At 40.0% G+C, this 27,552-nt stretch overlaps 2 protein-coding genes across 5 annotated transcripts; one reads left to right on the top strand and one right to left on the bottom strand.

Moving 5' to 3' along the window:
- Window positions 1–87: 87 nt before the first annotated feature.
- On the bottom strand, window positions 88–15,803 carry LOC146385933 (uncharacterized). Of its 2 annotated transcripts, none has more exons than XM_084931923.1 (12): window positions 15,274–15,803; window positions 10,796–10,958; window positions 10,267–10,694; window positions 6,940–7,141; window positions 6,599–6,651; window positions 6,162–6,312; window positions 5,991–6,077; window positions 5,809–5,883; window positions 5,610–5,696; window positions 5,425–5,502; window positions 1,661–1,903; window positions 88–1,238 (listed from the first exon to the last, which is right to left on the bottom strand). In XM_084931923.1, the coding sequence occupies exons 1-12, from the start codon at window positions 15,280–15,282 to the stop codon at window positions 454–456; spliced, it is 2,361 nt and encodes a 786-aa protein (XP_084788049.1). In that variant the 5' UTR covers window positions 15,283–15,803; the 3' UTR covers window positions 88–453. The 2 variants fall into 2 exon arrangements, with proteins under 2 accessions (XP_084788049.1, XP_084788050.1); XM_084931924.1 differs by having other exon boundaries at window positions 5,991–6,074.
- A 2,574-nt stretch (window positions 15,804–18,377) lies between these two features.
- LOC146385932 (bifunctional apoptosis regulator-like) lies at window positions 18,378–26,995 on the top strand. Of its 3 annotated transcripts, none has more exons than XM_084931936.1 (9): window positions 18,378–18,610; window positions 20,017–20,326; window positions 21,203–21,301; window positions 22,614–22,707; window positions 23,454–23,626; window positions 23,708–23,852; window positions 24,024–24,203; window positions 24,492–24,688; window positions 25,572–26,995. In XM_084931936.1, the coding sequence occupies exons 2-9, from the start codon at window positions 20,025–20,027 to the stop codon at window positions 25,762–25,764; spliced, it is 1,383 nt and encodes a 460-aa protein (XP_084788062.1). In that variant the 5' UTR covers window positions 18,378–18,610; window positions 20,017–20,024; the 3' UTR covers window positions 25,765–26,995. The 3 variants fall into 3 exon arrangements, with proteins under 3 accessions (XP_084788062.1, XP_084788061.1, XP_084788063.1); XM_084931935.1 differs by having other exon boundaries at window positions 18,379–18,597; XM_084931937.1 differs by lacking the exon at window positions 18,378–18,610 and adding an exon at window positions 18,617–18,870.
- The last annotated feature ends 557 nt before the right edge of the window (window positions 26,996–27,552 follow it).

Raw genomic sequence — 27,552 nt, 5'->3', positions numbered from 1 at the left:
TGGAGCTTTTGAGAGAAACCATCTGTCAAATTCGGCCTGTAGTCTGATATGAAGATGCCATATCAAAAACAGAAAACAAACAATCTCTGTTTCTTAAAAATGTCTGTATTCCATCAACATGGATTTTAAAATATCAAGGATATAGTGCATTATCTTTTTTTTTTTTTTTAACATTAATTAGTATTTGGCATGCAGGTTACAAAGGCACTCAAATTTATACAGATGAGCTACAAGTGGTGGTAAATAAAAACATAATTAGAAAACATGGATAGAAGAAAAACCACACAACAAACTGTCAAACTCTTGGCAACCCACAGGAAGACTGTGGTGAAAATTTTTTAGACACAGTAATCATCTTTTCTGCAGCTGTGAGGAATGGAAGGAAGAAAAACACAATTTACTGCAATACTTTAAAACACGGTTAACAACAAAAATTCATCGATAGATTAAGTGTTAGATGTCAAGCCTGGCCTGCTGTTTTGGTCTACCAAGCTGTCTGGTTGGCCCGATGCGTCTTCCAGCATGTGTGCGCTGATGCTGCCGAAGGCCCTGACGATAAATGAAACTCTTCCCACAATCCCCGCACTCATAGGGTCTCTCTCCGGTATGAAGTCTGTGGTGCACCTTTAATTCCTCTGCTCTGGAGTAGCCTTTCCCACAAATGCTACAAATGAATGGCCTGTCTTTAATGTGGGTCTGGTAATGCGCTGTTAGGTAAGAGTTAATCCGAAATGTCTTCCCACAAATGGAACATGCAAACGGTCTCTCCCCGGAGTGCTGCATTTCATGCAGCTTGAGGGAGGAGGCAGTATGGAATCCTTTGCCGCACTGAGAGCAGAGGAACGGTTTCTCCCCAGTATGGATGCGCTGATGGATTTGAATGTAGCTCTCGTTAATGAACCTCTTGCCACAGTCGGGACAGGAGTAGGGCTTCTCCTTGATGTGGGTCTTCATGTGTTCTTCCAGCTTTTCTTTTTCACTAAACTGAATGCCACAGCGGCGGCAGAAGAGAAGAGGTGGTGCGCCGGGCTTGACGGAGCCCAATTCAGAGGCTGTCTGAGTGTGTGAAGTGATGTGGTGTGCTTGCAAAGCTGAATGACTGTCACAGTCTTTTCCACATTCCAGGCAACGGAGGGATGATCGAATCCTGGACTCGCCAGGCAGGGATTTTAAATATTCAGAGAGTTCTGACGCTATGGGATTCACCTCATCGTCAAAATCCACAGCACCCTTACGACCTACAGAGAAGTGGAAGATTCAAACCATGTTTTACTCTTTTGCTTTGAGGTATAACAACCTCTGCAGTTCATAGAAGTTTAGGCTTACCTCACTTTTACATTGGGGTAAAAGTGCACATAACTCAGGTCATAGGATTAACAGGTAGGAGATCAAAACTTAAATTGGTTAATTATTATATACTAATCATTACAATTTTCCTAGTTAATGACCAAGACAAATCTATCAGCAGTATACATGGCAAATGCTGCTCTGAAAAACTATAAATCATGCATTTTCAGTTCCAAGATAAAATGCATTTGGAGCAAATAAAACACAGTGCCAATGTTAGAAGTAGTGAAAGATGCCACCATTGCATTGCAACAGTGCACTGCAATGCTTCTGGCTTGTCAAGTATTATATTTGCATTGTTAGCAGCTCTCACCTAAGTGGACTTTGTAGTGCGTTTTGAGATTTCCCTTCTGGTTAAAACCACGGCCACAGATGGAACAGCAGTACGGTTTCTCTCCTGTGTGGATCAGCTCATGCCGCTCTAGTTTGTAGGCATGTGGGAATTCTTTGCCACACACTGAGCAGTGGTACTCTATTTTTTCTTTGGGTTTCTTCAGGAGCTCAGGAGGTATTTCAATTGGTACACAGATCATCTTTCTGCCAGGGCGCTTCTTGCCTATGGAGATGGAAAACGAGGAAATTACAAGGTTAGGCTTCTATTTTAAAGCTCAAACATGACGTGTAGCTCACAAACTGAAGTCTTCTTCAAAACGATCTGTTCAAAGTCAAACCAATCCTACATATCTGACACCTACAGGAATGAAAAACAGAAGCAGCAACATTTTGGCCCGAAGATATTTATATACAGATCTCATTACCCCTACACTCATTATGCATATAAAGAAAGAGTAGAGACTCTAAAGGCCTGTTTCTGTTGCATGTTGAAGACATGTTCAGATAATATTCTGTCTTTAAATGCTTCCAAACTGTTTACACTGAAATTATCATTAGAAAAGCGCTTATACTCTATACACTTGCCAGACACTTTGTTTGATACATCTGTTCAACTGCTCCTTAATGCAAATATCTACTCAGCCAATCACATGGCAACAACTCAATGCATTTAAGCATGTAGACATCATCAAGAAGCCTTGCTGAAGCTTAAACCAAGCATCAGAATGGGGAAGAAAGGTCATTTAAGTGATTTTGAATGTGGCATGGTTGCTGGTACCAGACTCAGTATTTCACAAGCTCCTGATTGACTGGGATTTTCCCAGAGAACCATCTCTAAGGTTTACAGAGGACATCCAGTAAGCAGTAACCTGCTTAGCATAAGGATGACAGCTAAAGACACTTTGTGTGTTTTCTCGGTGAGAGCACACCAATAACACAGGATACAGTACAATAATAAATAATAATAAACTTTATTTATAAAGCACACTAAAAAACCAAGGGTATACCAAGGTGCTTGACAAAAATAAAATAGGAAAAGGGAGATGGGAGGGAAAAGAGAAAGGACCTGGCACGTATCAATTATAAAAACCTTGACAATCATAAGATATAAAAGTAGTTCACAAGCATAACGGATAAAAATGTACAACGCACACCAAGTGTTAACTAGGTGGAAAGGCAAGATTAAACAAATAAGTCTTCAGCCGTGATTTAAACAGTGGCATAGAGTCAGACGTCCGGATAGCAACAGGAAGGTTGTTCCATAAGACCGGGGCAGCTACAGCAAACGCGCGGTCACCACGAGACTTCAGCCGAGAACGAGGTTGCTCCAGAAGAATTTGGGTAGCGGATCTAAGTGCTCTGACAGAAGTATGTAACCTGAGAAGCTCATTGAGGTAGCTCGGCGCCAAGTTATTAATGGTTTTGTAGGTGAAAAGTAATATTTTAAATCGAATACGGTATTTAATTGGGAGCCAGTGCAAGCCAGCAAGAACAGGAGTGATGGAAGAAAACTTCCTGCTACCTGTCAAAAGGCGTGCCGCCACATTCTGGACAGTCTGCAATCTAACGAGAAGGGTGGAGGAAAGGCCAATGTAAAGAGAGTTGCAGTAGTCCAACCTGGAAGTCACGAATGCGTGAATGAGTTTTTCCAGGTCAATGTGCGGAATATAGCGCTTAGCCTTAGAAATGAGGCGCAGCTGATTAAAACTAGACCTCACAACAGCAGACACTTGCTTGTCAAATTTAAGCGAGCTATCCAGTAGTATGCCCAAATTACTGGCATAATCAGAAGGAGAGCTAGCAAAAGGCATCAGAGCAGCACAGAGTTGGTCATGGGGGATTTTACTATCAAACACCACGATCTCCGTTTTCTTTTCGTTCAGGACAAGAGAATTACTCTACAACACTAAGTATGACTGGTTTGGGTATGTTCACAATTGAAATATATATAGTACTTGTACAAACCCAATTCCAAAACAGTTGGCGTGGAAATAAAAACTGAATGCAATGATTTGCAATTCCCATAAGCCCATATTATATTCTCAACAGAACATAGAAAACATTAGGGCTGTGCGATATGACCAAAATAAGACATCTATCATCCGATAACGATATAAATCACAAAAATCGAACATTTTCTGTAAATTCTGTGAATCTCGGGCAGCTCGACTTGCGTGAAGTGTTTCCAGCTGCGCATCATGTAGCTGGAGTCGAGTGTTTTAACCCTGCGGTCCCCAACCCCCGGGCCTCGGACCGGTACCGGTCCGTGAATCGTTTGGTACCGGGCCGCGAGAGTTGAGGCTCAGGTGTGAAATGTATAGTTTTCAGGGTTTTTATCGGTTTTCAGCGTTATTTTGTTATCGTTCTTATCGTTTACTCGGTTTTCCTGGGTCTTTTCACGTGTGTTATGAATAAATTTTCTTTTTTTCGGTACCGGTACTAGTTTTATTTTGTTGTATTTATCCGCGACACCTTAAAGGCCGGTCCATGAAAATATTGTTGGGCATAAACTGGTCCGTGGCGCAAAAAAGGTTGGAGAGCGCTGTTTTAACCGATGCATGAAACGATACATTTTTAGACATAAGTTGTAAAGGCCGCCGTTTTCTTTGTGAGTATTTATTACACGGCGTGCTGCGGGGAAAAGCCTGTTCTAACGTTTGAATCTAAGGTTTATTTTTTAGCACCTGGCGGCTCTTTTTTGCTTCTCATCCGTAAATACTCTGCATACTCTTTCACGTGATTCAGTTTATTTTGAAAAGTCTCAACAGGATCTTGAGCTTTATTGTGAAAGGTTTATGTGGAAAATAAACAAGCGGACACGCGATGGTTTTACCGTCTTTGTTGCTAACGACAACGCATAAAAACAGTTGCTTGTCCATCTGTAGTGTGGTTATATTAAATATAAGAGAAAGAGAGAACTTTAAGAAATTAATAAAGCCACTACAGTGACCATCAAAAAGATGAAAAAATATTGCTGTAAACGGCTTATTTTAACACCACAAAACAAACGATAGCATAAAATGAAACGATAGATGTTTTTATATCGTCAGCCGATATATAACGTTATATCGAACAGCCCTAGAAAACATATCAAATGTCTCGAACTAAGGAAATGTATCATGTCAAGAAACATATTTCTTGACATGATACAGTGGGAAACAGGGCTGTTTTTCCCACTGTGTATCATTCGCTCTTCTTTTAACAGTGTCTGGGAGCATGTGGGACCTGAGGTGACCAGTTACTGGACTTTTGGGAATACTGTCCCAATCTAGTCTCTACTAATGAAGCCATGGTGTTGTAATAGATGCAGTATACAGTTTAGTACCGTCTTGGTGAAATATGCAAGGCCTTCCCTCAAAACGATTTCTGGATGGGAGCGTATGCTGCTCTAAAGCCTGTTTATACCTTTCAGCACTGATGGTGCCCTTCCAGATGCACAAACTGACAATTCAACAGGTACTAATGCACCCACATAGCATCACAGCAGGCTTTAAAACTGAGAGCTGATAACAAGCTGCCTGGTCCCTTTCCCTTAGTCCAAAGGACGTGGCATCTATATTTTCCAAAAGAACTTCAAATTTCAATTTGCCTGACCACAAAAATTTTTCCACTTTTCCTCAGTCTTTTTTTAAATGAGCATTGAACCAGAAAAGCTTTTCTGGGTTTTCAGAAAACACCATTTTAGTACCTCAGCTGAACACTGAGCTGGTTATTCACTGATTAGGTCATTTTATTATTTCTTACCTGGTGAAACAGCCATGTTCTCTCCTTCTGCTTCACCAGATGTTTTGGTATCTTTTCTTCGTCTATACTGTCGCTTTGCTGTTGAAAAAATTAATTCATAGATTTTAAGAATCACAGCATATAAGCAAATATCTGAAGTTTGGACGTAATATTCAAGAGTCAGGCTTATTTTTTTCTTTTCTTACCAGCAGCACGGTGGGCGGTTTTAGAGTTTAATTCTTCCGGTTCTGCTGCTGCATGTAAATTTCTCTTTCTTCGGGTACGCTGTGATACTTTAAGATAAAGAAAAAGACTAATTATGACTTATGAAGTCATAATAACGTAACTTCAGAGTAGTTAACATACGTTAAGCTGCAGTAGAAAACACAAGAATCACTCACTGACCTCCTGCATCTGCCTCTGAGTCTTCAGCTGGCAACAGTGGAGTTTGAGAAATCTTTCTTCTGCCTCTTCGTTTTGCTTTCGGATGAAGAAAAAAGCGGAAAATAAATCTATTACACTGATGGTCTCCTTCCATCTCTTCTGAATGTGCCACGAGTGCTACCTTTTTACTTCATGTCACTCACCAGCATTTGCAGGAACATCTAGCTCTGTGTCTGAGTTCTCCACATACACTACTGGAACCTTTTTAGTTCTTCTTGGTCTTTTTTCTGCTAACAAGTGCAAAACAAAATAACCTCAGGACCAAATGTGATGATTATTTAACAGTTTTTTGGTTTTCCTTCACTTGTGTTTACCACAGTATGAGGGGGAGGCAGCATTCATCTTTGCCCCTGTTGTTTTTTCCTCTGCGTCCTCCCTTTCTTCATCTTCCCCCACAGAAACAACCTCCATGATGAGCGTCGGGCTGCTGCTGTCTCTCTGGCTTTGGCCTCGCAGCTGAGACTCCTGCATGATCACAATCATTAAAAAACATCAGAAGCCCACCTGTAAAATCTTCCCTGACAGTCAGTTTTTAAACTACTGTATGTACAACATCCCAACTATTCAGTGGCAGTAGGTTTGTGTAGGGCAGGAGGCAAAGAGTGGTGCTGCAGATGCAAATGAGCAATTTTGCTTTGATTTATGACACCAACAGTTGACACTACAAGACTAAGCACTCCCGTGGTGACTGAGATGCAGTAATTACCCAATCTTAGACATTAAACTGATAAACGGTGTTAAAATGAATTACCTTGCTAGGCGGAGGACCTGCTGAGCAATCAGAGCCTCGGTCAGAGCTGCCTGCTGTAAAAATCAAAACAGTTACCTTAGGTTAAAGAAAAAACTGACAGTCTGCAATCCAGACAAAGAAGGAATGTCAATGTAGTGATAAACTAAATGCAAACTATGAGTGCTGTGAGTATCTGGGAAAGATTATTAATGCATTCCTTCTGTTATTTAAGATATTCTTTAGCCAATAAGCTTACAAATTCACATGAGAAACAGAATCAAGGAAGGACCCTTGTGTAAATAAATGAGTATTGTTTGCAGAAGTCGTGGGTTTTCATTAAAACCGCGGTGCTGATAACTCACCAGAATCCCATTCAACCACTTCTCCATCAGAGTTGATTAATCCTCCAATCTCTTCATCTTGTTCCTCTTCTTCTTCCTCGCCCACCTCCTCCTCCTCCTCCCCTGCATGCAGTCTTACAGTCAAATGTAGCGTTTGGTCGTTTAAGTTTTCAGATGCCATCTTGAGCCCGCGTGACTTCGGGTGCTTACGTTTAGGAGAATTCTAAAAACAGAAAACAGAGCTAAAAGGAATTCACGACGTCAGAGCACATCTGTCGAAAGGAAGTGAAGAAGCTACTGAATGACAAAGTTATCTGCAGGTTCTGGACAATGAAACAGTTTTGTCATGTTTACTCGTTACACCACTACTGGTGGATTTCAACTGAAACAATCAAGACTGAAGTACAGACCTGCAGCTTTAATTCAGGGGGTTTAAACCAAAGCATTTCATTAACCATGTAGAAATTATAGCCATCCAATTTTATACATTGTTTCCCATTGTCAGAATCTAAGAGTAAAAGGTCCATTACGTTGTTATTCCATGACAAATTAGGCAGATAAAGTTTCTGGAGTTGTTTATCCATCCATCCATTCGCTTCCGCTTCTCCTTTTCAGGGTCGCTGGTGCCTATCCCAGCTGTCATAGGGCGAGAGGCGGGGTACACCCTGGACAGGTCGCCAGTCTGTCGCAGGGCCAACACACAGGGACAGACAACCATTCGTACCCACATTCACACCTAGTGGCAATTTGGATTATCCAATTAACCTATCCCCACAAGCTGCATGTCTTTGGACGGTGGGAGGAAGCCGGAGTACCCGGAGGGAACCCACGCAAACACGGGGAGAACATGCAAAATCCACACAGAAAGACCTGATGGTGGAATTGAACTCAGGACCTCCTTGCTGTGCGGCAACAGTGCTAACCACCGTGCTGCCTATCTGGAGTTGTTTATCATTGTTGAATTTGTATTTGCTAGCCTTTTATTTGAGTCCAGAAGGGAAAAAAATGCTGGCAATGGCCAGCGCTACGCCTCAGACTCCTGGTAGATACACTTATGAGACGTCGTAGATGATGACAGAATCCTTTCCTTGGTTAAGGCAAACAGCTTCTGCCTACATGAATGCAGTGCAGAGGGTTTACAGAAAGGTGCAAACCACTGGTTACACTCAAGAACAGGAAGACGAAATCAGCCAGAAAACATCAAAATGATTCTCCACAGTTCAGAAAAAAAAAATGCTTTGAGTGAAACTTAGCTGAACTTGTACCAGAATGATAGGAAGAGAAAAGTATGGAAGAGAGAAACAGCTCATGATCTGAAGCATACCACATCATCTATCAAACAATGATGATGGTGGAGACAATATTATGAGACAATATTATGGCATTAACCAATGTAAGCAGGTGATTACTGATAATGTGACCGCTGATAGGAGGGGCAGGATGAATTGTGATGTGTGCAGGGCTACACTGTCTGCTCAGATTCACCCACATGCTGCAAAACTGACTGAACAGTGCTTTACGGTGTAAATCATTAATACTCAAAGCAAAGTGCAAAAGCAACCCAAATGTTTCTCAATGCACATAAATGAAACATTCCTCAATGACCAGATTGAAAACAAAGAGACCTACAAACAACCAACACCCATAGGTGTCTGCAGTAAAGGCCAAGCAGAGCATCTCAAGGAGGAAACACAGCATTTGGTGATGTCCGTGGCTGCCAGACTTCAGGCAGTCATGACTGCAAAGAATTGTTATCCAAGTATTAAAAACAACCATTAAATTTAGGATTATGTTAGTTTGTCAAATGATTTTAATCCTGCATTTCTTAAAGTTAAAGACATAATTTTGTTAAACTTCTTGAATTAAAGCTAAAACTCTGCACTTCAATCACATATTGAATGCTTGATTTCAAATCCAAAGGCAAAACTGCAAAGAATGTGTCACTGTCCAAAAACACCGGACCTCACTGGACCGACTGAAACAAAGGGCCTCACACAAAAACAACTTTCTATTCTCATCCTCTGCCCTAACGCATGTGACATTTCAAATTGGAGCCATCAAACATTCAACTGCAAAAACGGCAAGATTAATGAAGCCTCTTAGAGAGTAGCTGCATATTCGTGGAAAGTCATCATTAGTATTTTGAACCCAAAGGGCCAGATTTATGAGCGTGTTACGTCAGCGTGAGCTGGGTTTTGGAATAAAAAGAAAGTGTTCAAGTGTTCTCTGTATTTACACAGACAGTGCAGTGACAATACTGCATGTAAGAGGTGGGAGTTAATTTCCCAATGTGCAAAACATAGCAAGAAGAATATAAGCGCACAGATTTTCCAGCATTACCACTAATTTAAATATAACAAAATGCATGTCCTATTTATACAACTAACCACACTTATCACTGCTGTTTTCTCCCATCTGACCCAAAAGATCCAATTTTAGTTTCAAAAGTTAAAAACTGTAAAAAGCAGTCTCACACTGGGGAACTTCCAAGTCATGCAGTCAAAACTTAGGACAAATAAGCATTTTGTTTCTAAATTTTAAGGGGAAAAAGGCAAAAAAAAAAAACCAAGGTCTGAAAAATAGTGAGAAATTCAAAATTCACTTTGTTTTTATACAGCTTCCAACAGAGCAGCACTACACCGTGACATAAAGAAGCAATCACTTACAGAGTTTAAAAAAAGGGCACGAGAGAATTAAAACTGAAGAAAACACTGAGGATTTCTTCTAGTAACATTTTTTTGGACGTAACACAGCAGAGCTGGACCACTCTTGGTAAGGGAAAATTAAAAGCTACATTCTTTGAGTCAGTCTTAAAACAACATGTCATTCCTTTAGTATGCGCCACACAAAAACATCCCTTCCTAAAGTGTTTATAATGTAAGCAATGTTACAAAGTCCTCGTCTTATCATCGTCCCTCCACTGCAGTCAAAAATGTAAAATAGCAAAATATAGATTTCTTCCAGTTAAAGGGGAGTTTTTACTCCTGACTGTCACCATGTGATCGTGTCTAGCAGATTGTCAGATCTAAACCTGTGAGATCTAAACTGATTTGAGACGCACAGCACAAGGACTGATTCTGTACTCATATTCAAAAACAACAGAATGTGATCTTTTAATGGGCAGCATGAACACGAGGGATGAGTTTTAATGGTCACATGAGTTTTAAGACCTGATCTTTAAGAACAAACATGTACACCTTCCTGCACGAGGCCGACTGGGACATTATAAATGCATTCACGAATAACACATAAATAAAATTTACTAAACTAGATGACTAAAAAAAACAAACAATGAAAACTTCATGTGTTGATCTTTTCATAATATCTACAAAATCTAAAACAACATACAGTTTGGCAAGGTGCTGACGTTTCGGTCTGCTGTAGCTCTTCTTCTGTGTGTAAAGATGCTCTCTGGTCTCGGTCCCAGCGCTCCTGATGAGATTTCACGTTCCTTTTGTGACCGGGGGTCATGTCCCGTCCTGGACAGGAGAGGGGTTTCTCTCCTGTGTTATTGCACTGATGTACAGTCACGTTTCCTGATGCCTTCCCACATTTGTAGGAAATCTGCGGTTTCTCATCGGAGCTCACGAGCTTGTGTCTCTGCAGGCTCTCTGTGGCAGGGCAGGGCTTCTCAAACCGTTTCTCCGCTGCACATCCTCTCTGGGGTTTCTTTACACCATATGAAGCAGAGCTCTCCACGCCACTCGCTTTCTGGTGGGGAAGGCAGGCGTCTACAGAAGCATCCTCTTTTTCTCTCTCTGAGCTGAGGCTCTCATCTGCGTTTAATATATAAAAATAAAAAGTGAAAAATCACAAAGAGCAACGATGTGTGTATCATGTAGTGAAGAGAAGCTATAATTCAAGATTCTCCACTCACTATTCTCACTCACAGTCCAGCCATCCTCTTCCTCTTTGATGATTACTCGGATCTCTGGAATCTCACAGGTGTAGTCGGGGCTTGCCGGTGCTTTTTTGGGGGAAGACTGGTCACTGCAGTTTTCATTCAGACTCAGTGATAAAGGATCTTGAAGTTCAGGATCCTATTAAGATATCAAACAGAAGGAAAAACAGGTCATCTACTCTACAACAGCTCAAGTTTCACACAAGAAAAAAAAGCTGCTATATAAAGCCATCAGAAGTTACTGTTTATTTTTATATTACAATAACTTAATCATTTTGAATACTTTTACTTGACATAATACAGCAGTTAAACATCCATTTTGGTCAATTATAAAACAGATAGCAACTTTATATTTTCATCCATAAAGTGCAACTGATACATTTTGTAATATCCATCCGCTTATCCTTTTCAGGGTCGTGGGGGGCGCTGGAGCCTATCCCAGCTGTCATAGGGCGAGAGGCAGGGTACACCCTGGACAGGTCGCCAGTCTGTCGCAGGGCTAACACACAGAGACAGACAACCATTCGCGCTCACATTCACACCTATGGGCAATTTGGATTAATCAATTAACCTATCCCCACAAACTGCATGTCTTTGGACGGTGGGAGGAAGCCGGAGTACCCGGAGGGAACTAGGGCTGCCACGATTAGTCGACTAGTCACGATTACGTCGACTATCAAAATCGTCGACGACTGATTTAATAGTCGACGCGTCGTTTGAAGCTTTGTAAGATCACAAAAGACGCAGGAATGAGTAGTAGGATTTAAGAGTGTAATAACGGACTGAAACAGAAGATGGCAGCACTGCATGTACAAGGATGCCAGCTGCCGTTAAACCCCGAAGAAGAAGAAGCTGTGTCCCAGAATTCATAGCGCAGCCCAGCTCAGTTTCCAACAATGGTGGCAGCTAGTTAGTTTTAATATTACTCTTATTATTCTTTCTGGGTCACAAAATAAACGTTTAACATATTTCCAGGCGAGAATGTAGCAGTGTAAACCTCAAATATCTGCTCAGTTTATCAAGACACCACATATTTTCAAAAGCGCTCCGACGTTTTCGGAGACGTCCGTTACCCACTAGCTCGATAGCTAGCCGGGGGCAAGGCTCCCTAGAGCCGTGAGAACACCGGACTCCCGGCAAATCGTTTTCAAACCCACCGCCGTCTTTCGCTACTCAGGTTAAACATGATATATAAGTCACTTAGATAACTTCAAAATGTTATTGTTTGGCTTTTTTTAGTATTTTATTTGTTCCTGAGTAAATCGGTTTGGCTGAGATTAAAGTTATAGTTTTTACACAGCTGAATAAACGTCAAGCAGACAACTGATTATCAGAAGTGTGAGATGCTCGAGAATATACTCCGGTGTCCCGTTATATTTTAGATAGCAAGGAGTTTATTAAACTTCACCGAAACAATCTGCAAACTTCATTAAAATTTAATAAACTATCATCTTGTCTTTGTTGTTAGTTAGCACATAACTGAAACACTTAAAGCTGTAAGCTAATGATAGTTATATAAGAGCAGATGCTGCTGGTGCAATAAGCTGTACACTGTACGTCCAATGGATGATGATCTGATTAGTCGACTAATCGCAAAAATAATCGGTGACTAGTCGACTATCAGAATAATCGTTTGTGGCAGCCCTAGAGGGAACCCACGCAAACACGGGGAGAACATGCAAACTCCACACAGAAGGACCCCGGCCTGATGGTGGAATTGAACTCAGGACCTTCTTGCTGTGTGGCAACAGTGCTAACCACCGTGCTGCCCCATTTTGTAACAGGCTCTTCAATACAAACATTAGAAGAGAGAGCGATGACACTCAAACAAACCTAGATTAAAAAGTCAGCGAACATTTTGAGCAGCTTTTATCAAATTTATATCTGCTTTTATGGCTAACTGACCACTGAAATGAGGTTAATTTAATTTAGGTAATGCTTCAAAATATCTGCCCAAATAGATACCCAGAAGCATTTGAAGATGACTGTAATGTAAGTGATATTGCATTTTGTCAAGTGATTACATAATATGGCGTTACATCCTAGACTCGAGAGTTCAGGTTAAACAAGTAAAACTACTTAGATTAATGACGGCAAGAATAAAAAAAACTCTTACCACTCTTACAACATGGATGCATCTAATTGATACGCCATACGCCAGTTTTAGCAAATTTACACTGGCTCCCTGTAAAATATCGTATTGATTTTAAGATTCTTTTACTTACTTTTAAAGTTTTAAATAATATGGCGCCTAGTTATTTAAACGAACTCCTCAACATGTATGACCCCAAAAGAGCACTGAGATCATCTAGCCAGTTGCTCTTAGCACAACCAAGGTCTCGACTGAAGCATAGAGGAGATCGGGCCTTCGCAGTAGCAGCACCCAGACTCTGGAATAATCTGCCAGAGGAGATTCGTACTTCAGAGTCTATTCAGTCATTTAAAATGCATCTTAAAACTCACTTTTTTAGTTTGGCTTTTAATTCGAGTTCAGTATGAGTACCATCAGGCCTGTTTTATGTTTTTATTGTTAATTCACTGTCTTCTTATTTATCTGTATTTGTTTCTAATTTATCTGTATTTGTTTCTCTATTGTTTTCTCTTGTTTTTAACCGATTGTGAAACACTTTGGTCAACTCTGTTGTTTTTAAATGTGCTATACGAATAAATTTTGTATTGAATTGAATAAACATCTGATATAATATTTTCTAGAGCCCGGCTGATATAAGATTTTTAAGACCAATACAGAAGCCGATATTTGGTGCTTTTAAAAATCTGATATAAAAGCTGCTTTTTCTGTCAGACAGATGAAACACTGAGATTATATGTTGTGGTTTGTTATTTATGAGTCCTTACTAACATAACCATCTTGTTTTATTGTTAAAACAAGTCGTGGATAACTGATCTGCGTGGATCACCTGGCTGCCGTTCCAAACACGTTACCAACATGGACGTTTCAGAGTGCCCCCTGGTGGACAAATTATGCAACATCAACAGTAACAACATAACTGAAATATGTCTCTTCTTGTATACTTCTCGTTAAGTGCAATACTGATATACTGGTACTAATACTGTATAATGTAAGCATTATATAATTGTACATTAATTATATAATATAAAGAAACAATACACCTGAGCCACAGGCTGTAACCGCACACATCACGAAAAGGAAATCACCTCAAACATAAACTCTAAAAGTTCACTTTTTGTTTTTTGAACACAGATGATGAGTACACAGCCTCGATATGACAATGTTAGAGTACATTTAGCAGATATATTATGAAACATGTTAAAACTGGCCTAAAATCAACCAACCATCATCAACGAAACAACCATCAGTGAATCCCACTTAACTAGTTACCTTACTAATTTAACGTTTATATGTCTTTAACAACCATACCAACCAACAAAATGTCAAGAAACGTATTAAATATGCATTAAAATGACCAAATAAACTCGAGCATTAACTTGAATTGATTTGTATCGCAGCCTAAAACGTTTAACGGACCCGTTTAACTGGACGTATGAACAACTTCAAGAATCTGCTGTTACAGTTTCAACGTAACCCCCCCCCTTAAATACTGTATGCTCCAAATATTACCCCCCCTTCTCAATTCATTTAGGCTGATGAGGCTAACAAGTGGACTGCATACACATAATTCCCGACAACCCGGACCAACTCACATAAATGTAAGGTGGTCTGTATTATTCCACCCTGGTAAAATTATAACCTTTCCTACCATAAAGTATTCCTGCAGGATAATGTTAAACTTCTGTTTTAAGTGCTGCAGAATATTTTCTAACACAGTCTGAAACGTGGCCAAAAATTAACCTGGATTTATTCTGATAGTTATATATTAGTGTCCGGGAAAAGAAAAACGCTTTCTCAAGTTTCTAAATTCACAAAAGTAAAAATATTTCTCTTATACAATTGTAAAATGAAAACAATCCATTTCAAGAGATTTAGATTTAGTTTAATAGTTTAGCAGCAAGTTCTGTGTAGACCTTTCTTGGGATCCAAGAGTCAGCAACCTGAACAGCCTTTCAAAATAAACTTGTTTTGTCTCGTTTGCTTGCGTTATCCCCTGCAGGAAAATATTCTTGACTATTTCACTTGGTCGCTGAATATATGCCTCCACGTCTCCATCAGTCAGTCGCAGTGTATAAGTCATTGTACTATCTTAATGAATGCAGCTCTGCCTTGTTTAATAACAATTACCGTTTGCTAACAAGCTAGCTTTAAAGCTATAATGACATAATTGGTTCTGTGCATGAACGTAAGAAGGTTAGCATCAAGTCCACACCGGTGCACTCTCAACTAATACGGTGTCCCTGACCTATGAGGATAACCTGTTTACGACGTGCATTTACCTAACTGGTTAACTACAGCAGCTACAGCAAACTGCAGCCAGCTGCACAGTAACAGCCTGAAAGCAGCTACGCTGTCACGTTACCTCAAACATAGTGCGAGGTCGGAGCCGACTGTGAAGGATGTCATAGGAGAAACAGGGCTACACACGGGGTTAAATACAAGCGTTATTCCGGATGGGAGCAGCTGTCATGAACTAACCGTGCACTCTGTGCTAGCTAAACTGTGTTGCGCCACCACTTTTTTCCTTTTTTTTTTTTTTTTTTTTTAAACAGCGGTTCTTCTTCTACTCCGCCTCCTCCTCTTCTTCTTCGACGCTGAAATTGCTGCTGCTGAATTACTGCCTCCCCGTGATTACAAGGTGTGCATCTCTACAGACAGATGACAAAGATTAAATATCCATTTTCTGCCCTTCACTTTTTCAGACATCTTTCCTATTCTCATTCTTCTTCCGGCTGCTTCCTTTAGGGGTCGCCACAGCGGATCATCTGCCTCCATCTCACCCTATCCCCAGCATCCTCCTCTGTCACATCCGACATACCCCAACCCTTCACTACATCCTTCTTTTTATTCCTCCTGACTGCAGCTCCATCTTCAGCATCCACTATCCCTCCTGTGCGCATGTCCAAACCTTGCCATACTTGCGTCTCTAACTTTTTCCCCAAACCGCTCAGCCTGAGCTGTCCCTCTGATGTCTAATCCTGCCTATCCTCATCACTCCCAGTAACAATTCGTGCACCTTCAACTCTGCCACCACCAGCTTCACCTACGGCTTTTTTGTCAATGTCTCCAAACCATATATCATAGCAGGTCTCATTACCATCTTAAAAACCTTCATTTTCACTCTTGCACTTCTGCTCCCTACTCACTATAGATCACAATGTTGTCTGCAAATATCACAGTCTATGGAAACTCCTGCCTGATCTCATCTATCAACCTGTCCATCACCATAAGCAGTCACACTGAAAGTGAAAAAGCTATATGCAAATATGCATATTTACTTCTTTCCTGATAATTTATTACTATTATTTCCTACTGAACACTTGCAGACTGAAATGTAGCCTGTTGAAATATGTGAGGTAAAACCCTTTCCCTGGTTCACTGACGAACCATATTTCTGAGCGTTTCCAAAAGCTTTCCTACTTGACAATAATATTTTATGACCCCCAATTTCCAAAAAGCTGGGATGCTGGGTCAAATGTAAATAAAAACAGAACGCAAAGATTTGAGAAATCCTATACACCCATATCTTCTTCATCAGAGAACATTGAAAACATTAGCATTTCATTTGTAATCTGATAGCAGACTTTGGGCATGTTGGTGCAAAAACACTTTTATGCCTCTCAAACTACCATCTTTTGTGTTTTTTGTAGATTTGACTAAAGAAATTGCAACAAATGATGTGTTTTTCGTTTTGCTTTGTTTCTTGCGGTTGCAATACTTCAGCATCTAGCTAGGACTACAGAAGACGAGGAGCATAAAGGGAGTGACTTTTTATTAAGTGTCAGGTGATTTTAAATGCAGTGTTTCTATCAGGTAAATAAACATCAGCAAACATACTAACTGTTTGTGTGCAGCGTGTTGCTAGCTAAAGGTCCAGCTGTATTTCACAGGATATTTCACTCAGAGATGGAGAAAGATAAGAGAAACAGGACAGGAGAGGAAGATAAGAAGTTACATTTAAAGGTAGGGAAATTAAAAACTTAAAGTCCTCATGTGTCTAAACCAGTTACTGGGTCTGTACATGGGACAATATGCTGCAAAACAAACTGAGGTAGACTAACTGTGATATTTAAAGGCTACATGAAAATCCTCTGCAGGTTAGTGCAGGATAAACAGGTTAGTTTTTTGTACTGTGATGGGTTTAATGTAAAGAACAGTGTCTGTGACTGATGAGGTTTCATGATCAGAGTTAAGTTACATCAAGTGTAGCAGAGTATCATTGATATGAATTTTAAATGATGATGCTGAGATCCGCTGAGATCCACTAACATCTGCTGACATCTGGTTGAACATCTACAAAGAGGAGCAGATCAGCTGGTCACAGCCTGTACAATAAGACAATCTACTTCAGCTCTCAATAGAAATGATTGTGATTTGTGATTTTTTTCCCCCCACACTGAGTCATTACATCCAATTTTAGGGTCCCTCCACCTGCTGAATCCCACTTTAACTCCTGACTGTACACATTTTCCTGTTTAGAGGCAAAACCACCCTCTACAATGTAGACTGAAAATAGAGCTGTATTTTTTTATTTTCCTTCTTTTTCTTCAGATTCAAGCTGAGTATAATTAGAATTAAAATAAAAGTTAGACTAGAGTTTGTATTCCCATCAACTGGTATTATTTTTTTTTTATCATTATGCTAATACGGTATTTCAACTATTTTCCGGGAGTAGCTGGAGTAAACTTAAGCATCCATTATTGAAAATGTCTCAGATCTCAAACAAAGTCAAATAGTATTCAAATCAGTTCGGAAGCTAAAATGAAATAAGACAAATTTTGATGAGAAAAAACTATGGGACAGGAAAAAAGATTATTCACCAGAGATTACATTGCCTAAAAAAAATAAACATGCATTTGCTTCCACACATGATCACAATGTAGAAATAAAACTCTCACAATTGATGACTGAAGTAAAAGCACAAAAAGAAAGTAGTTACTGACTACTACTCAAAGTAGCAAGTAAAGGCTGTGACTAATTTGAAGTACTTTACACGCGGATTGGGTTCGAGTTATAAACCTTATTCGCCGTCTGATTATATTCACTATTATTCATATTAATCTGCAAAATACCAGTGTTTCCAGGGAATAGAAGCACATTTATTTCCGGTTACTGTAGTAAAGCAGAAGAGTGAAAGCAGCCTAAAATGAACCGATTACACTGTGCCAGGTACTTTCTGCCACTCTGCCATCAGGATGGTGATTTAGGATAATATGAAGAAGCATAACTCACTGTAAACCCGACAGGGTCTCTGTAAAAAGCTAGTGTGTATTTTAATGTTATAATGTGGTGCTGAGGAATAATAAAAATGAGCCTCAGGATCTGATCTGCGCTGAACTGACGCAGGTGTTAAAAAAAGTCACGTCTGCTGGATTGAGCTCTGACTCTACCCAGGAGGAGGACACCGGACCTCTTCCTCTTATAGGTGAGAGCGTGACCGGCGACGTCATTGTGAGGTAGGCGGGTGGCAGGTACGCATTCAGGCGCGTGCGTGGTTGTGGTTGCTTGCATGTGGGGGTTTCCACTGCAGGAGGAGGCTGTGAAAGAGCAGAACTGCTCGAGAACTGCTACTGTGTGTGTGTGTGGATACGTTGAGTTCTACTCGCGAAATGAGCCTGAAATCTAGTTATTAGCCGGATAGTCATGCCACCCTGCAGTCGGTCACCTGTCAGAGACCAGTCCTGAGGCGAGTAACAACTGTAGGTTAGCCAACTGAACCACACCAGTTAGCAGTTAGTAACTTAGCAATCAGCGCGTACTGTTGAGCTAAGTTAGGCTTACTAGCATGTAAGCCTTGAAGCTAATGATAGCGCAGTTTGGTACTAATAATTGTAGTTAACCCATGTGTACAGATCAGCAGTAACCGATGTGCAACTAGCGCATAGCTAGCAACTAGCTAGCTAATTAGAGAGTGAAGCTAACGTCTAGGGCAGTTAAACTGTACCTGCGTGCTGTCACAGTAAGTGAGCAAACTGTCTGTTTTGTTTATGTATTCAGACTTGGTAATGGTTCACCCTTTGTTATTTGAAAATCAAATAAGTTGCACTGTTTGACCGAGTGCTGTCACGAGCCCCTGTTTGTATACGGAAATCAAGTGACTTTTAAGTACTTGTCATATTTAGCTGCCTTTAAGTCAGAAGTCGCGCTTTAATTGCTTGCTGACATTCTATCCCAAGTACCATAGTTTTGAATTAATTTCAATCATAGTTCCTCAGCCACAACTAATTATGGTTATGTTTGCTTTTAAATGCTTGCAGTATTACTTTAGATTTCAGATGTGTGGGGATATATTTATTTTTAGCCATTTACTGAGTTTTCAAGTTCACTTTTTTTGCAAGAATTTAAAAACGTGATATGGAAATGAAACGAAAGCTGTCAAATCCAGTGAAAATGCCAACTACTTTCTGTTTTCAGTTTGTACAGTGTTTTGAGTTTCAAGATGTCATGTCAGAAAAACAGATTCTCGTTTTTATAAAATATTTGTTTACTGAGCAAAAACATAAGTCGTCGCTTTACCCCTTAAATCAAGCAGGAGCAAAGCACAGGGCCTTCCAGTTATGCAGTTTTGAAATGTTAAAAGAACTGTTGTTGGCAAATATATGTGGATTGTAGTGCTGAGGATAGGCTTGGTGGAAGCACTGCTATCTCTTTTTCTTTTTTCTTTTTTTTTTTAAAGTAAACATTTTTCTACGTGAAGCATTTAGAGCATGGGTCTTAAACTTAAATGAGCTCTGGGTCACTGCTGGCACTGTCATCTCATTGGAGGACCACTTTAGTGCTCAAGTAGTACGAACAAGAAAACACCGACACCTATTTCCAAAAAAGTAGTGTTTAATGCAGACAAAAGTGCACATATTAGTGTTCACTGCTAGTGAAAATTGTTTTCTTTACAAATAACTCTCTCACTGTACTAACACAGCCAATCCAACATGTTTGTACATGTTTATACAACTCAGTCCTCCCTAACAAAAAAAAGTAACTTCAAGGGCACAATATATTTCTTGAGTTCGAGACTGCTGATTTACAGCTTGCACCCATATCCTATTTAAAACCTAGAATGTTATAGTTTCTGATTTAAGGCTTATTAACCTTGTGTCTCCTTCAGACTTGGATATGTTGCAGCAGATGAAGTTGAATTCAGCAAATGACAGTGTGGAGGAATTAATGGATGAGTCTTCTCTCTTATCCGAGTCTTCCGACCCTCCTCAGTTGAAGTCTTCAGCGAGCGGCATCTCAGAAAATGAATTTTCTTGTCACTGTTGCTATGACATCTTGGTCAACCCTACTACCCTGACCTGCGGTCATAACTTCTGTCGGCACTGTCTCGCTCTATGGTGGGAGTCCTCGCAGAAGAATGAGTGCCCAGAGTGCCGGGAGAAGTGGGAAGGCTTTCCTAAAATCAACATACTGCTGAGGTATGCTTCTCATAGCTGTGCCATATCAGTGGGTTAATGTTTGATATTCTGGCTGCTTTATTCACATCTCACAGAGACTTACTGGCGACTTCTGCTAAGCTTGCTTAGTTAGCTTTATTAAGAAATGGAAAGTTTGGATGACCAGTAATGATGTGTGCAGTTACACCAGAAGCAGACATTCATTATTGTTTCACCATAACCTCTTATTGAAGAGCAAAGCACAATATAAGATTGGGAAGAAGCTAGCTGATATGTCATTTAGTAAATCCTAAAAATAAATTGAGTACATTAAGCCCAAAGTTTGATGCTTATTCTTAGTGGTAGAAGATCCCCATTTCAGTTCTGGGACAAGACTCTAATCTCTTTAGGATTATGTTTCATGGAGAAAAAAAAGCTTGGTGATGTTTTCACCACAGCGAAATCCACATTAGAGGTGAACACTTTTACAATAATATCTGTGATTTGTTTCACTTTCACTCTCCCTCATACACGCAGCTCGCAGTCACATGTTAGACACAAATATTTTGACATGAGAGGAACCAGGAACTAATGATCTGTGGTAAGGACGTGCGGTTTATAAGAAATGCATGACAACTGATTGACATACTGATGTTTCAACCTAAGATGTGGAAATGTTCTCGCTCAGATGCAGCTGAAAACAGCTGCCAAGATCGAAGATGTCGTTCAGACACTCGTCTCTCCATTGAATTAAAAAAAAAAAGAAAAGAAGTATTTATCAGATTGCCCACAAATTTTCCTTGACATTGCTGTGTCAAGATGGTTTATCTTCATGTGCTCCGCGGAGATAAGTTAGTCCTACTTAGTTTGATATAGATATCAAACTGATATAATCATATGTAATCCTCTTCTTTTTAGGGATGCAACTGACAAACTTTTTGGTGAGGTCATACAGCGGAGGAAAGCGGAAATCCAAGCAAACCCCAAAATCTCCCGGAGCTTGTTGGCTTTCCAGAGGTACTTTGATTCTCAAATATGTTTTGGTATATATATGTATATATTGGTGTAAAGTCCATGAAGACTGTCAATTTAAAAACAAGTCTAGCCATTTAGCAACTAATGTTTCACACCATGGGCAGTCTAACATTGCATGCATGTTGAAAAGCTGGGATTTCCAAAGACTGGGTTCAGTGTCACCTTCCTGTAATCAGAGGAAAGCTGCAAACAAACGTGAAGCATTTGATTCACTAATCCTTTTTGCTGACATCACAGCCTGCTTCAAAGACAGCACCTACAAGCTGGTGCACTCTGGAGGCTCAAAGCTAAAGCAGCCCTGAGAGTAAATGTAAATGCAACTCCAAGAAGTACCAATTCTGAATAATTTGTTCATTTACAAAGCTGACATGGCCTGGTGGTGCCAAAAAATCCAAATAAACACTGCCAAGAAAATCCTACAGGGAAGATGATACATCTGGAGGTGTGGACAGTGACCTGGTCTTAATCATGCTCACTGGGAAATCTGACTGGTTTAAATTCAGCTTTCCAGAAGCCCAAAGAGCTAACCCTGAGATACACACTAGCCACAACTGGCTGTGGAGCAGACTCACTAACTCAGCCATGAGTTGTCTGCTGGGTCTTTACCAGATACAGTGATTTCATTCCTCCATCCTTCAGTATGATGCTGACTGACTCAAAGGAAGCTCGTACAACAGGAGGTTTAGCCATGGATGACCCATCAGTCTGCTCCTCACACTTTCGTTTCTTAACTAAGTTCCAGATGCTGCAGTTTCATGCGTTACGCTTTGCAAAGAGATCTATTAACCCAGGAATGAATGAGACTCATGACTGGAATGTTTTGGGATTGAATTTTCAGTGCTGTAGATTTTCCACAGAGAACAAATTTGCCCTAGTGGTTATCACACTGCACACAGTGACACCATACTTATCCACATAATCAGGCTGTGGGTCAGATTGTGTAATGTCACAGGAGTGAGTGCTGCTTCAGCACACAAACCAATCGTAGAAAATGGCTGTGAGCTGGGAAAAATGCTTATGTGGAAAAAGAGCTTCCAATAGTCTGTCCTCCTTGTGGTTACCCTGTACTTGAAACAGAGCATAGCACACACACCATTGTTTGGCACTGACTTTAAGTAGCTTTAAACTCAATGCTGACCCTTTGCCATACTGATCTCATCTTTGCCAACTTGCCTGACGTCTCCTTCATTTTTCACTTGTATTTATTTGCACGTACTTCATTTATTTTGGGTTTTTAATGAAACTGGGCCAGCTTTACAAAGCCCATCCTTCATGTTTGTCTTCCTCATCTTAGATATGGTGACAACCTGGGTAGATCCAAGACAACCCAGCACAAAGGAGCAGGCTTTTTCTTCTCTGGCGTCCTAACTGCACTCACATGTGTGGCTGTAAGTACACACAAGCAGGTTAGAAATGCCTCCTTGCTCTTAAACATTACCTTCTGCAATGACGAGTTGCCCTTTTTATTAGGATTTGTGCTGATTTCATAAACGGTATGTGTAAGGTAGACACGGCTCCTCGTTTTGAAAGTGCCTTGTGTCTTACTTATACTTTCGTTGAACATGTGTCTCCTAGTACCCTAAGTGACTAGCAGAGGGCATGTCCTCCTCAGTCTCAGTTGCTAGTGCCAAGTTACTTTGAATATAACCTGATTTTCCATCTCTAAATTGTGGACCTCTTTAGAATCAAAACATTACTACATTCCTAACCCTACATGTTGCAACACCTGTAATTTTTAGTTTGTTGTCTTTTAACCAAAGCATCAAAATTATGTAATGTTGGGGCACTTGGGAACAACGTCCCCCTGTGTTTTGCCACGTGGCTGAAAATGTATGTCTGTGAGTGTGTACGGTGCAGGGAATAAGTAAACAGATTACAACATAGTTCTGTTTTTGACCTCAGTTCATGGTGATGATTATTGGGTCGTCTTAGGTGAACTAAGTGTTGTCATTTCTGCAAAGCCTCAGTTTATTTTGGATGCTTTGGGCAATCTGTTGTGGAAATATAGACTGGGCCAACTCAGCTGCAGGTTCAAGTTAAACAAATGTAGCGACATCTACTGATGTTGGATTATTATTGCAAGGTGAGGTAATGGTTAAACTATTCAGACCAGTGTTTCTGTGTATGTTTGTAGGTGATGGTGTTGGTGTATCACTGGAGCAGTGGTCCAGTGGATCAGCATGACCTGCTGATCACTAAGCCCGTGTCTCACTGGACACCTGAAGAGGTTGTATCCTGGCTCGAAAACCTGGGTCCCTGGGCCCAGCTGTACAAAGAACCCTTCCAGCAGGAGAACGTCAATGGAAGGTGAATTATTATTTATTTATTTTTTAAAGAAATGTATTCATTAATGTTTTTAAAATCAATATGATAATTTCTCTGGTTCAGGCTCCTGTTGATGCTGGGGGAAGAAGAGTTGTTGAAATCGCCTTACAGCATTGAAAATCCGGCTCACAGACGGGTTATTCTGGCTGAACTGGAAAGAGTTAAAGCTCTTGGGGTCAAACCTCCCCAGAACCTCTGGGAATACAAGGTGACCACACTTCTGCGTCAGAATGGTGTGATGTTGTTTGCTTCACATGCTGATGCTCAGTATTATTACCATCTTTACAAGTTGCACATTGTGTTTTGCTGGTAAAGCAGCACATCTGCATTTCCACAGTTAAATAACCGTCTCTTTACTGTTTCTGTCACACTCTGTCAGGCGGCTAATGCGGGGAAGTCTCTGTTCTTGCTGTACGCACTGAAACGCTCCCCTCGTCTCACAATCTTTTACTTGTATTTGTTCGACTACTCTGAGACCTTCCTGCCCTTCCTGCACACTTGTTGTCCAGCCGTCACAGACAGCGATCAACCAGTGGAGAGCAGTTTTGTCAGCTCACAGGTACAAACCAGACAAACTTCCCACTGAAATGACACATAAGTAATAAATTGGAATACACTGTAACGAGCTGAAAATGAAAACACTGGGGACCTTTTATTTGTAAATTACATGCTGTGATTGTTTCTGGTAATTAGATGAAGACGGCGCTGTGAGCGTGAAGATGCTTAGACTTCTATACACTTTGCTCCATGTGCAATACATATGACTATTCAGGTTACATGTTTTGTCCCTGCCCCCCCCCCCCCCCTTTTTTTTTTTTTGTCTCTCTTTTAAAACTTATTAATTTAGGTGGATCCCAGCTGGCAACAATGGGCAGAGTTTCTTGTGAAATACTGTCTGCTTCCATACCAGCTGATCGCAGAGTTTGCTTGGGACTGGTTGGCCGTTCACTACTGGACATCCCGTTTCATCATTGTTAATGCCATGCTGCTGTCTGTCCTTGAAGGTTGCGCCCTATGGAGGCTGTGGATGAGAGCCAGGATCAGGTAAATGCAGTGTGAGGGTTGGGTGATTTTCTTTTTGCTCTTGTTGTTTTTATTATGCAAACACTGAAATAGATTTTAAACTGTCTCAATCCAGATGAGAGTTCTGCACAGTTTGATAAATACTCTCTAATAAAAATCTAGTTATTAATACAGTTACGGTCATTACATATTGTACTTTTGTTATACTAACTTTGAAAAGGAAGTGATAGTTGAAATAAAAGATGTGTATACTGTGGTCACGTGGCATACTTTGGTCATCACAAGGCATATTAGTGTTACTGGGAACATTTTCTGGTGCCAAATTAATGGGTATGTGAACCTAGATAAAAATGTTTTTACTTAATTTCAGTGACTGATAAGACCCAGAATATAAGTGAATATTCCTGCCAGTCAGGAATATAAACACTGAAACTCAGCAGCTCCAAAAGTCAATTTTTAATCCTAAAATGCTGGTTAAGTGTAAATATTATCTATCTGAAAGACATGCAGTACGTCCTGCTGAAGGAAAACAGGACCTGCATAAACATGCCTTGCAGTTCTGTGCAAACCATTGTATTAATGTCATGTTTTCTGCATTGTATGCATAGACGGTATAAAAGGTGGATGTAGTGATGGTGACATCACCTATTGGCTAATGAAAACAAATGGAGCACAGACATGCAACTGCAAGTCTTTTTGTATCCAGAGTTGCCCCCTGCTGGCTGTTAGAAAGATTTATGGCACTTCTGCCTTGGCTTTACATTTCAGACCTAGAGACTATGACCATGTTTTATACTGTCTGTTGTGTATTACCTGGAACTGGATTTAGCATCTCCTGTACAAGATTTGGGTTGATAGCTGTTGAGCAGTGGTTATGACACTTGTTTCCTCCCTCTCTTTGTAGGACTCTTCCACAAATGATGTGGAGCCACTTGTGGAAAATGCTAACTCAGGGATTTGCATTTGCCCTCCTTTGGCCTTTTGTCCCACAGTTTGTGTGCAACTGCCTCTTCTACTGGGCACTCTACTTCAGTCCCATCATTAATATCGACCTGGTGGTGCAGCAGTTAATGCACCCTGAAACAGTAGCATTGTGACAGACGGCACTGGATGAGGAGGTGCCCAATTGATGTGGGACAATTTCCAGCAAATGAGTTGACGAGAAGTGTTTATTTTTAGCAGTAAACCCATTGAAGACTGGCTTTATCTACTGTTGGGGAATTTATCTTGGTTCTTGATTTGTCTCTCTCTCTGCCGGATGGTTGCCGTGTTGAACAATAGAGGCACCGGACTACTGAAGGAGAAACAAAACCAATGAGGTGAGAAACGAGTAACAGTGTCTGACTTGGGTTGATCACTGCAGTGATCTTTTTGCATCCACAGTGCATTCACAAACCATGATGCCTAAACGGTCCGGGGTGGTAAGCGGAATGATAAGACGTGTTTAAACACTCACTGGAGCAAAGATTGGAATCATGACGCGGTGCTGAAAGCTTTGTAGCCCTGGCATAGCTGTAGTCCAATAGAACATGCGTTTTTATGCTTATACAGAGTCAGTGAAGTTGGAATAAGACATGTAAGGATACATGTTTTTGCATCTGTTATCAAATATCATTCTGGCATGTAATCTACTTTTAGAAAAAATAACCTCAGGCTGCTTCAGGATTATCCATCCAGAATCTGAAGCAGTATTTATAACTCTGCATAAATTCTGATGCATTTCTTACATTTTCACTGTGAGTGTGATCTCGGTGGTCTACAGAGCTGTGTGAGAAGTCATTCTGTGATGTTTGGTAACATGACTGAGTGTCAAGTGAGGTTTGTAATTCAGCAGTCTGTTTGGCCTCTCAGGCTTTAGCGCCCTTCCAAGTGCAAACAGAGACAGTCTGGCGGAGCAAATGTTCTATGAAGTTTGTTCCAGCGGTTCCAGCATTTGCCTTCACAAGATTTGTGATGCTTAGATTTGAAATTTTTAATATTGTGGGTTTTTTTTTTTTTTTTTTTAATTTGTTTAGGTAATGCATAAAACTACTTTTTTTTTTTTTTTTTTTTTTTTTTTTAAATATTATATATATATTTTGTTTTTATTTGCTCACACTGCTGAGAAATATTGTTGCACTTTTTAAAAATTGTTCAAGTAAATTACAGTATACGTTTCCATTTCATGGGTGGACCAAGCTAATCAGAAATTAGGTTGGGTTTTTTTTGTTTTTTTTTAACATGTTCATTTGCACTGAAAAATCTTACTGTGATGATCATTATTATTATTATTTGTGCTCTTTTGTTCTTGAATGACTTTACAAAATAAAGATTTATATTAAATCTGAAGGAGTATTCATAGCCACATATAAATAACTTTCTAAATTCTGATTCATTCTGATAAAGGAGCCTCAACCAACTTCTGAGTGCATAAAACAACATTTTTAAAGGGTCTGGATTTAAAATCCTTTGCTACCTTAGGAAATATTTTAATAATGTGAGATACAGGTTTGTGATTTTCATGAGACGTAAGTTAATCAAATATCTAAAAATCTTTCAAATATTTCTCATCACATGAACAGAATATATCAAAGTGAAGAAATTCACTTTTCAAAAAAAAAAAAAAATAAAAAATATATATATATATATATATATATATATATATATATATTTTTTTTTTTTTTTTTTTTGATGTTTTTGAGTTCACTGCTTTGCTTTGTTTTTTCATTTTCTTTTGTTTTAGTCATCAAAGTTCTGATACAGACACAGACTGTATCAACAATCAGCTATCAAAAGTCAGTGAGTAAAAGCTAATAACTAATGCCATAAATTGCCATTAACATTAGGGGTATAACTGAATTTACAGTACTGTGCAGAAGTTTTGATTCACTCATGTCTGTATTTTG

Source organism: Perissodus microlepis, chromosome 6 (genome assembly GCF_051167445.1).
Source record: "Perissodus microlepis isolate ML-2025 ecotype Zambia chromosome 6, ASM5116744v1, whole genome shotgun sequence".
Taxonomy (NCBI): Eukaryota; Metazoa; Chordata; class Actinopteri; order Cichliformes; family Cichlidae; genus Perissodus; species Perissodus microlepis.
This window is presented reverse-complemented; position numbering and strand designations above follow the sequence as displayed.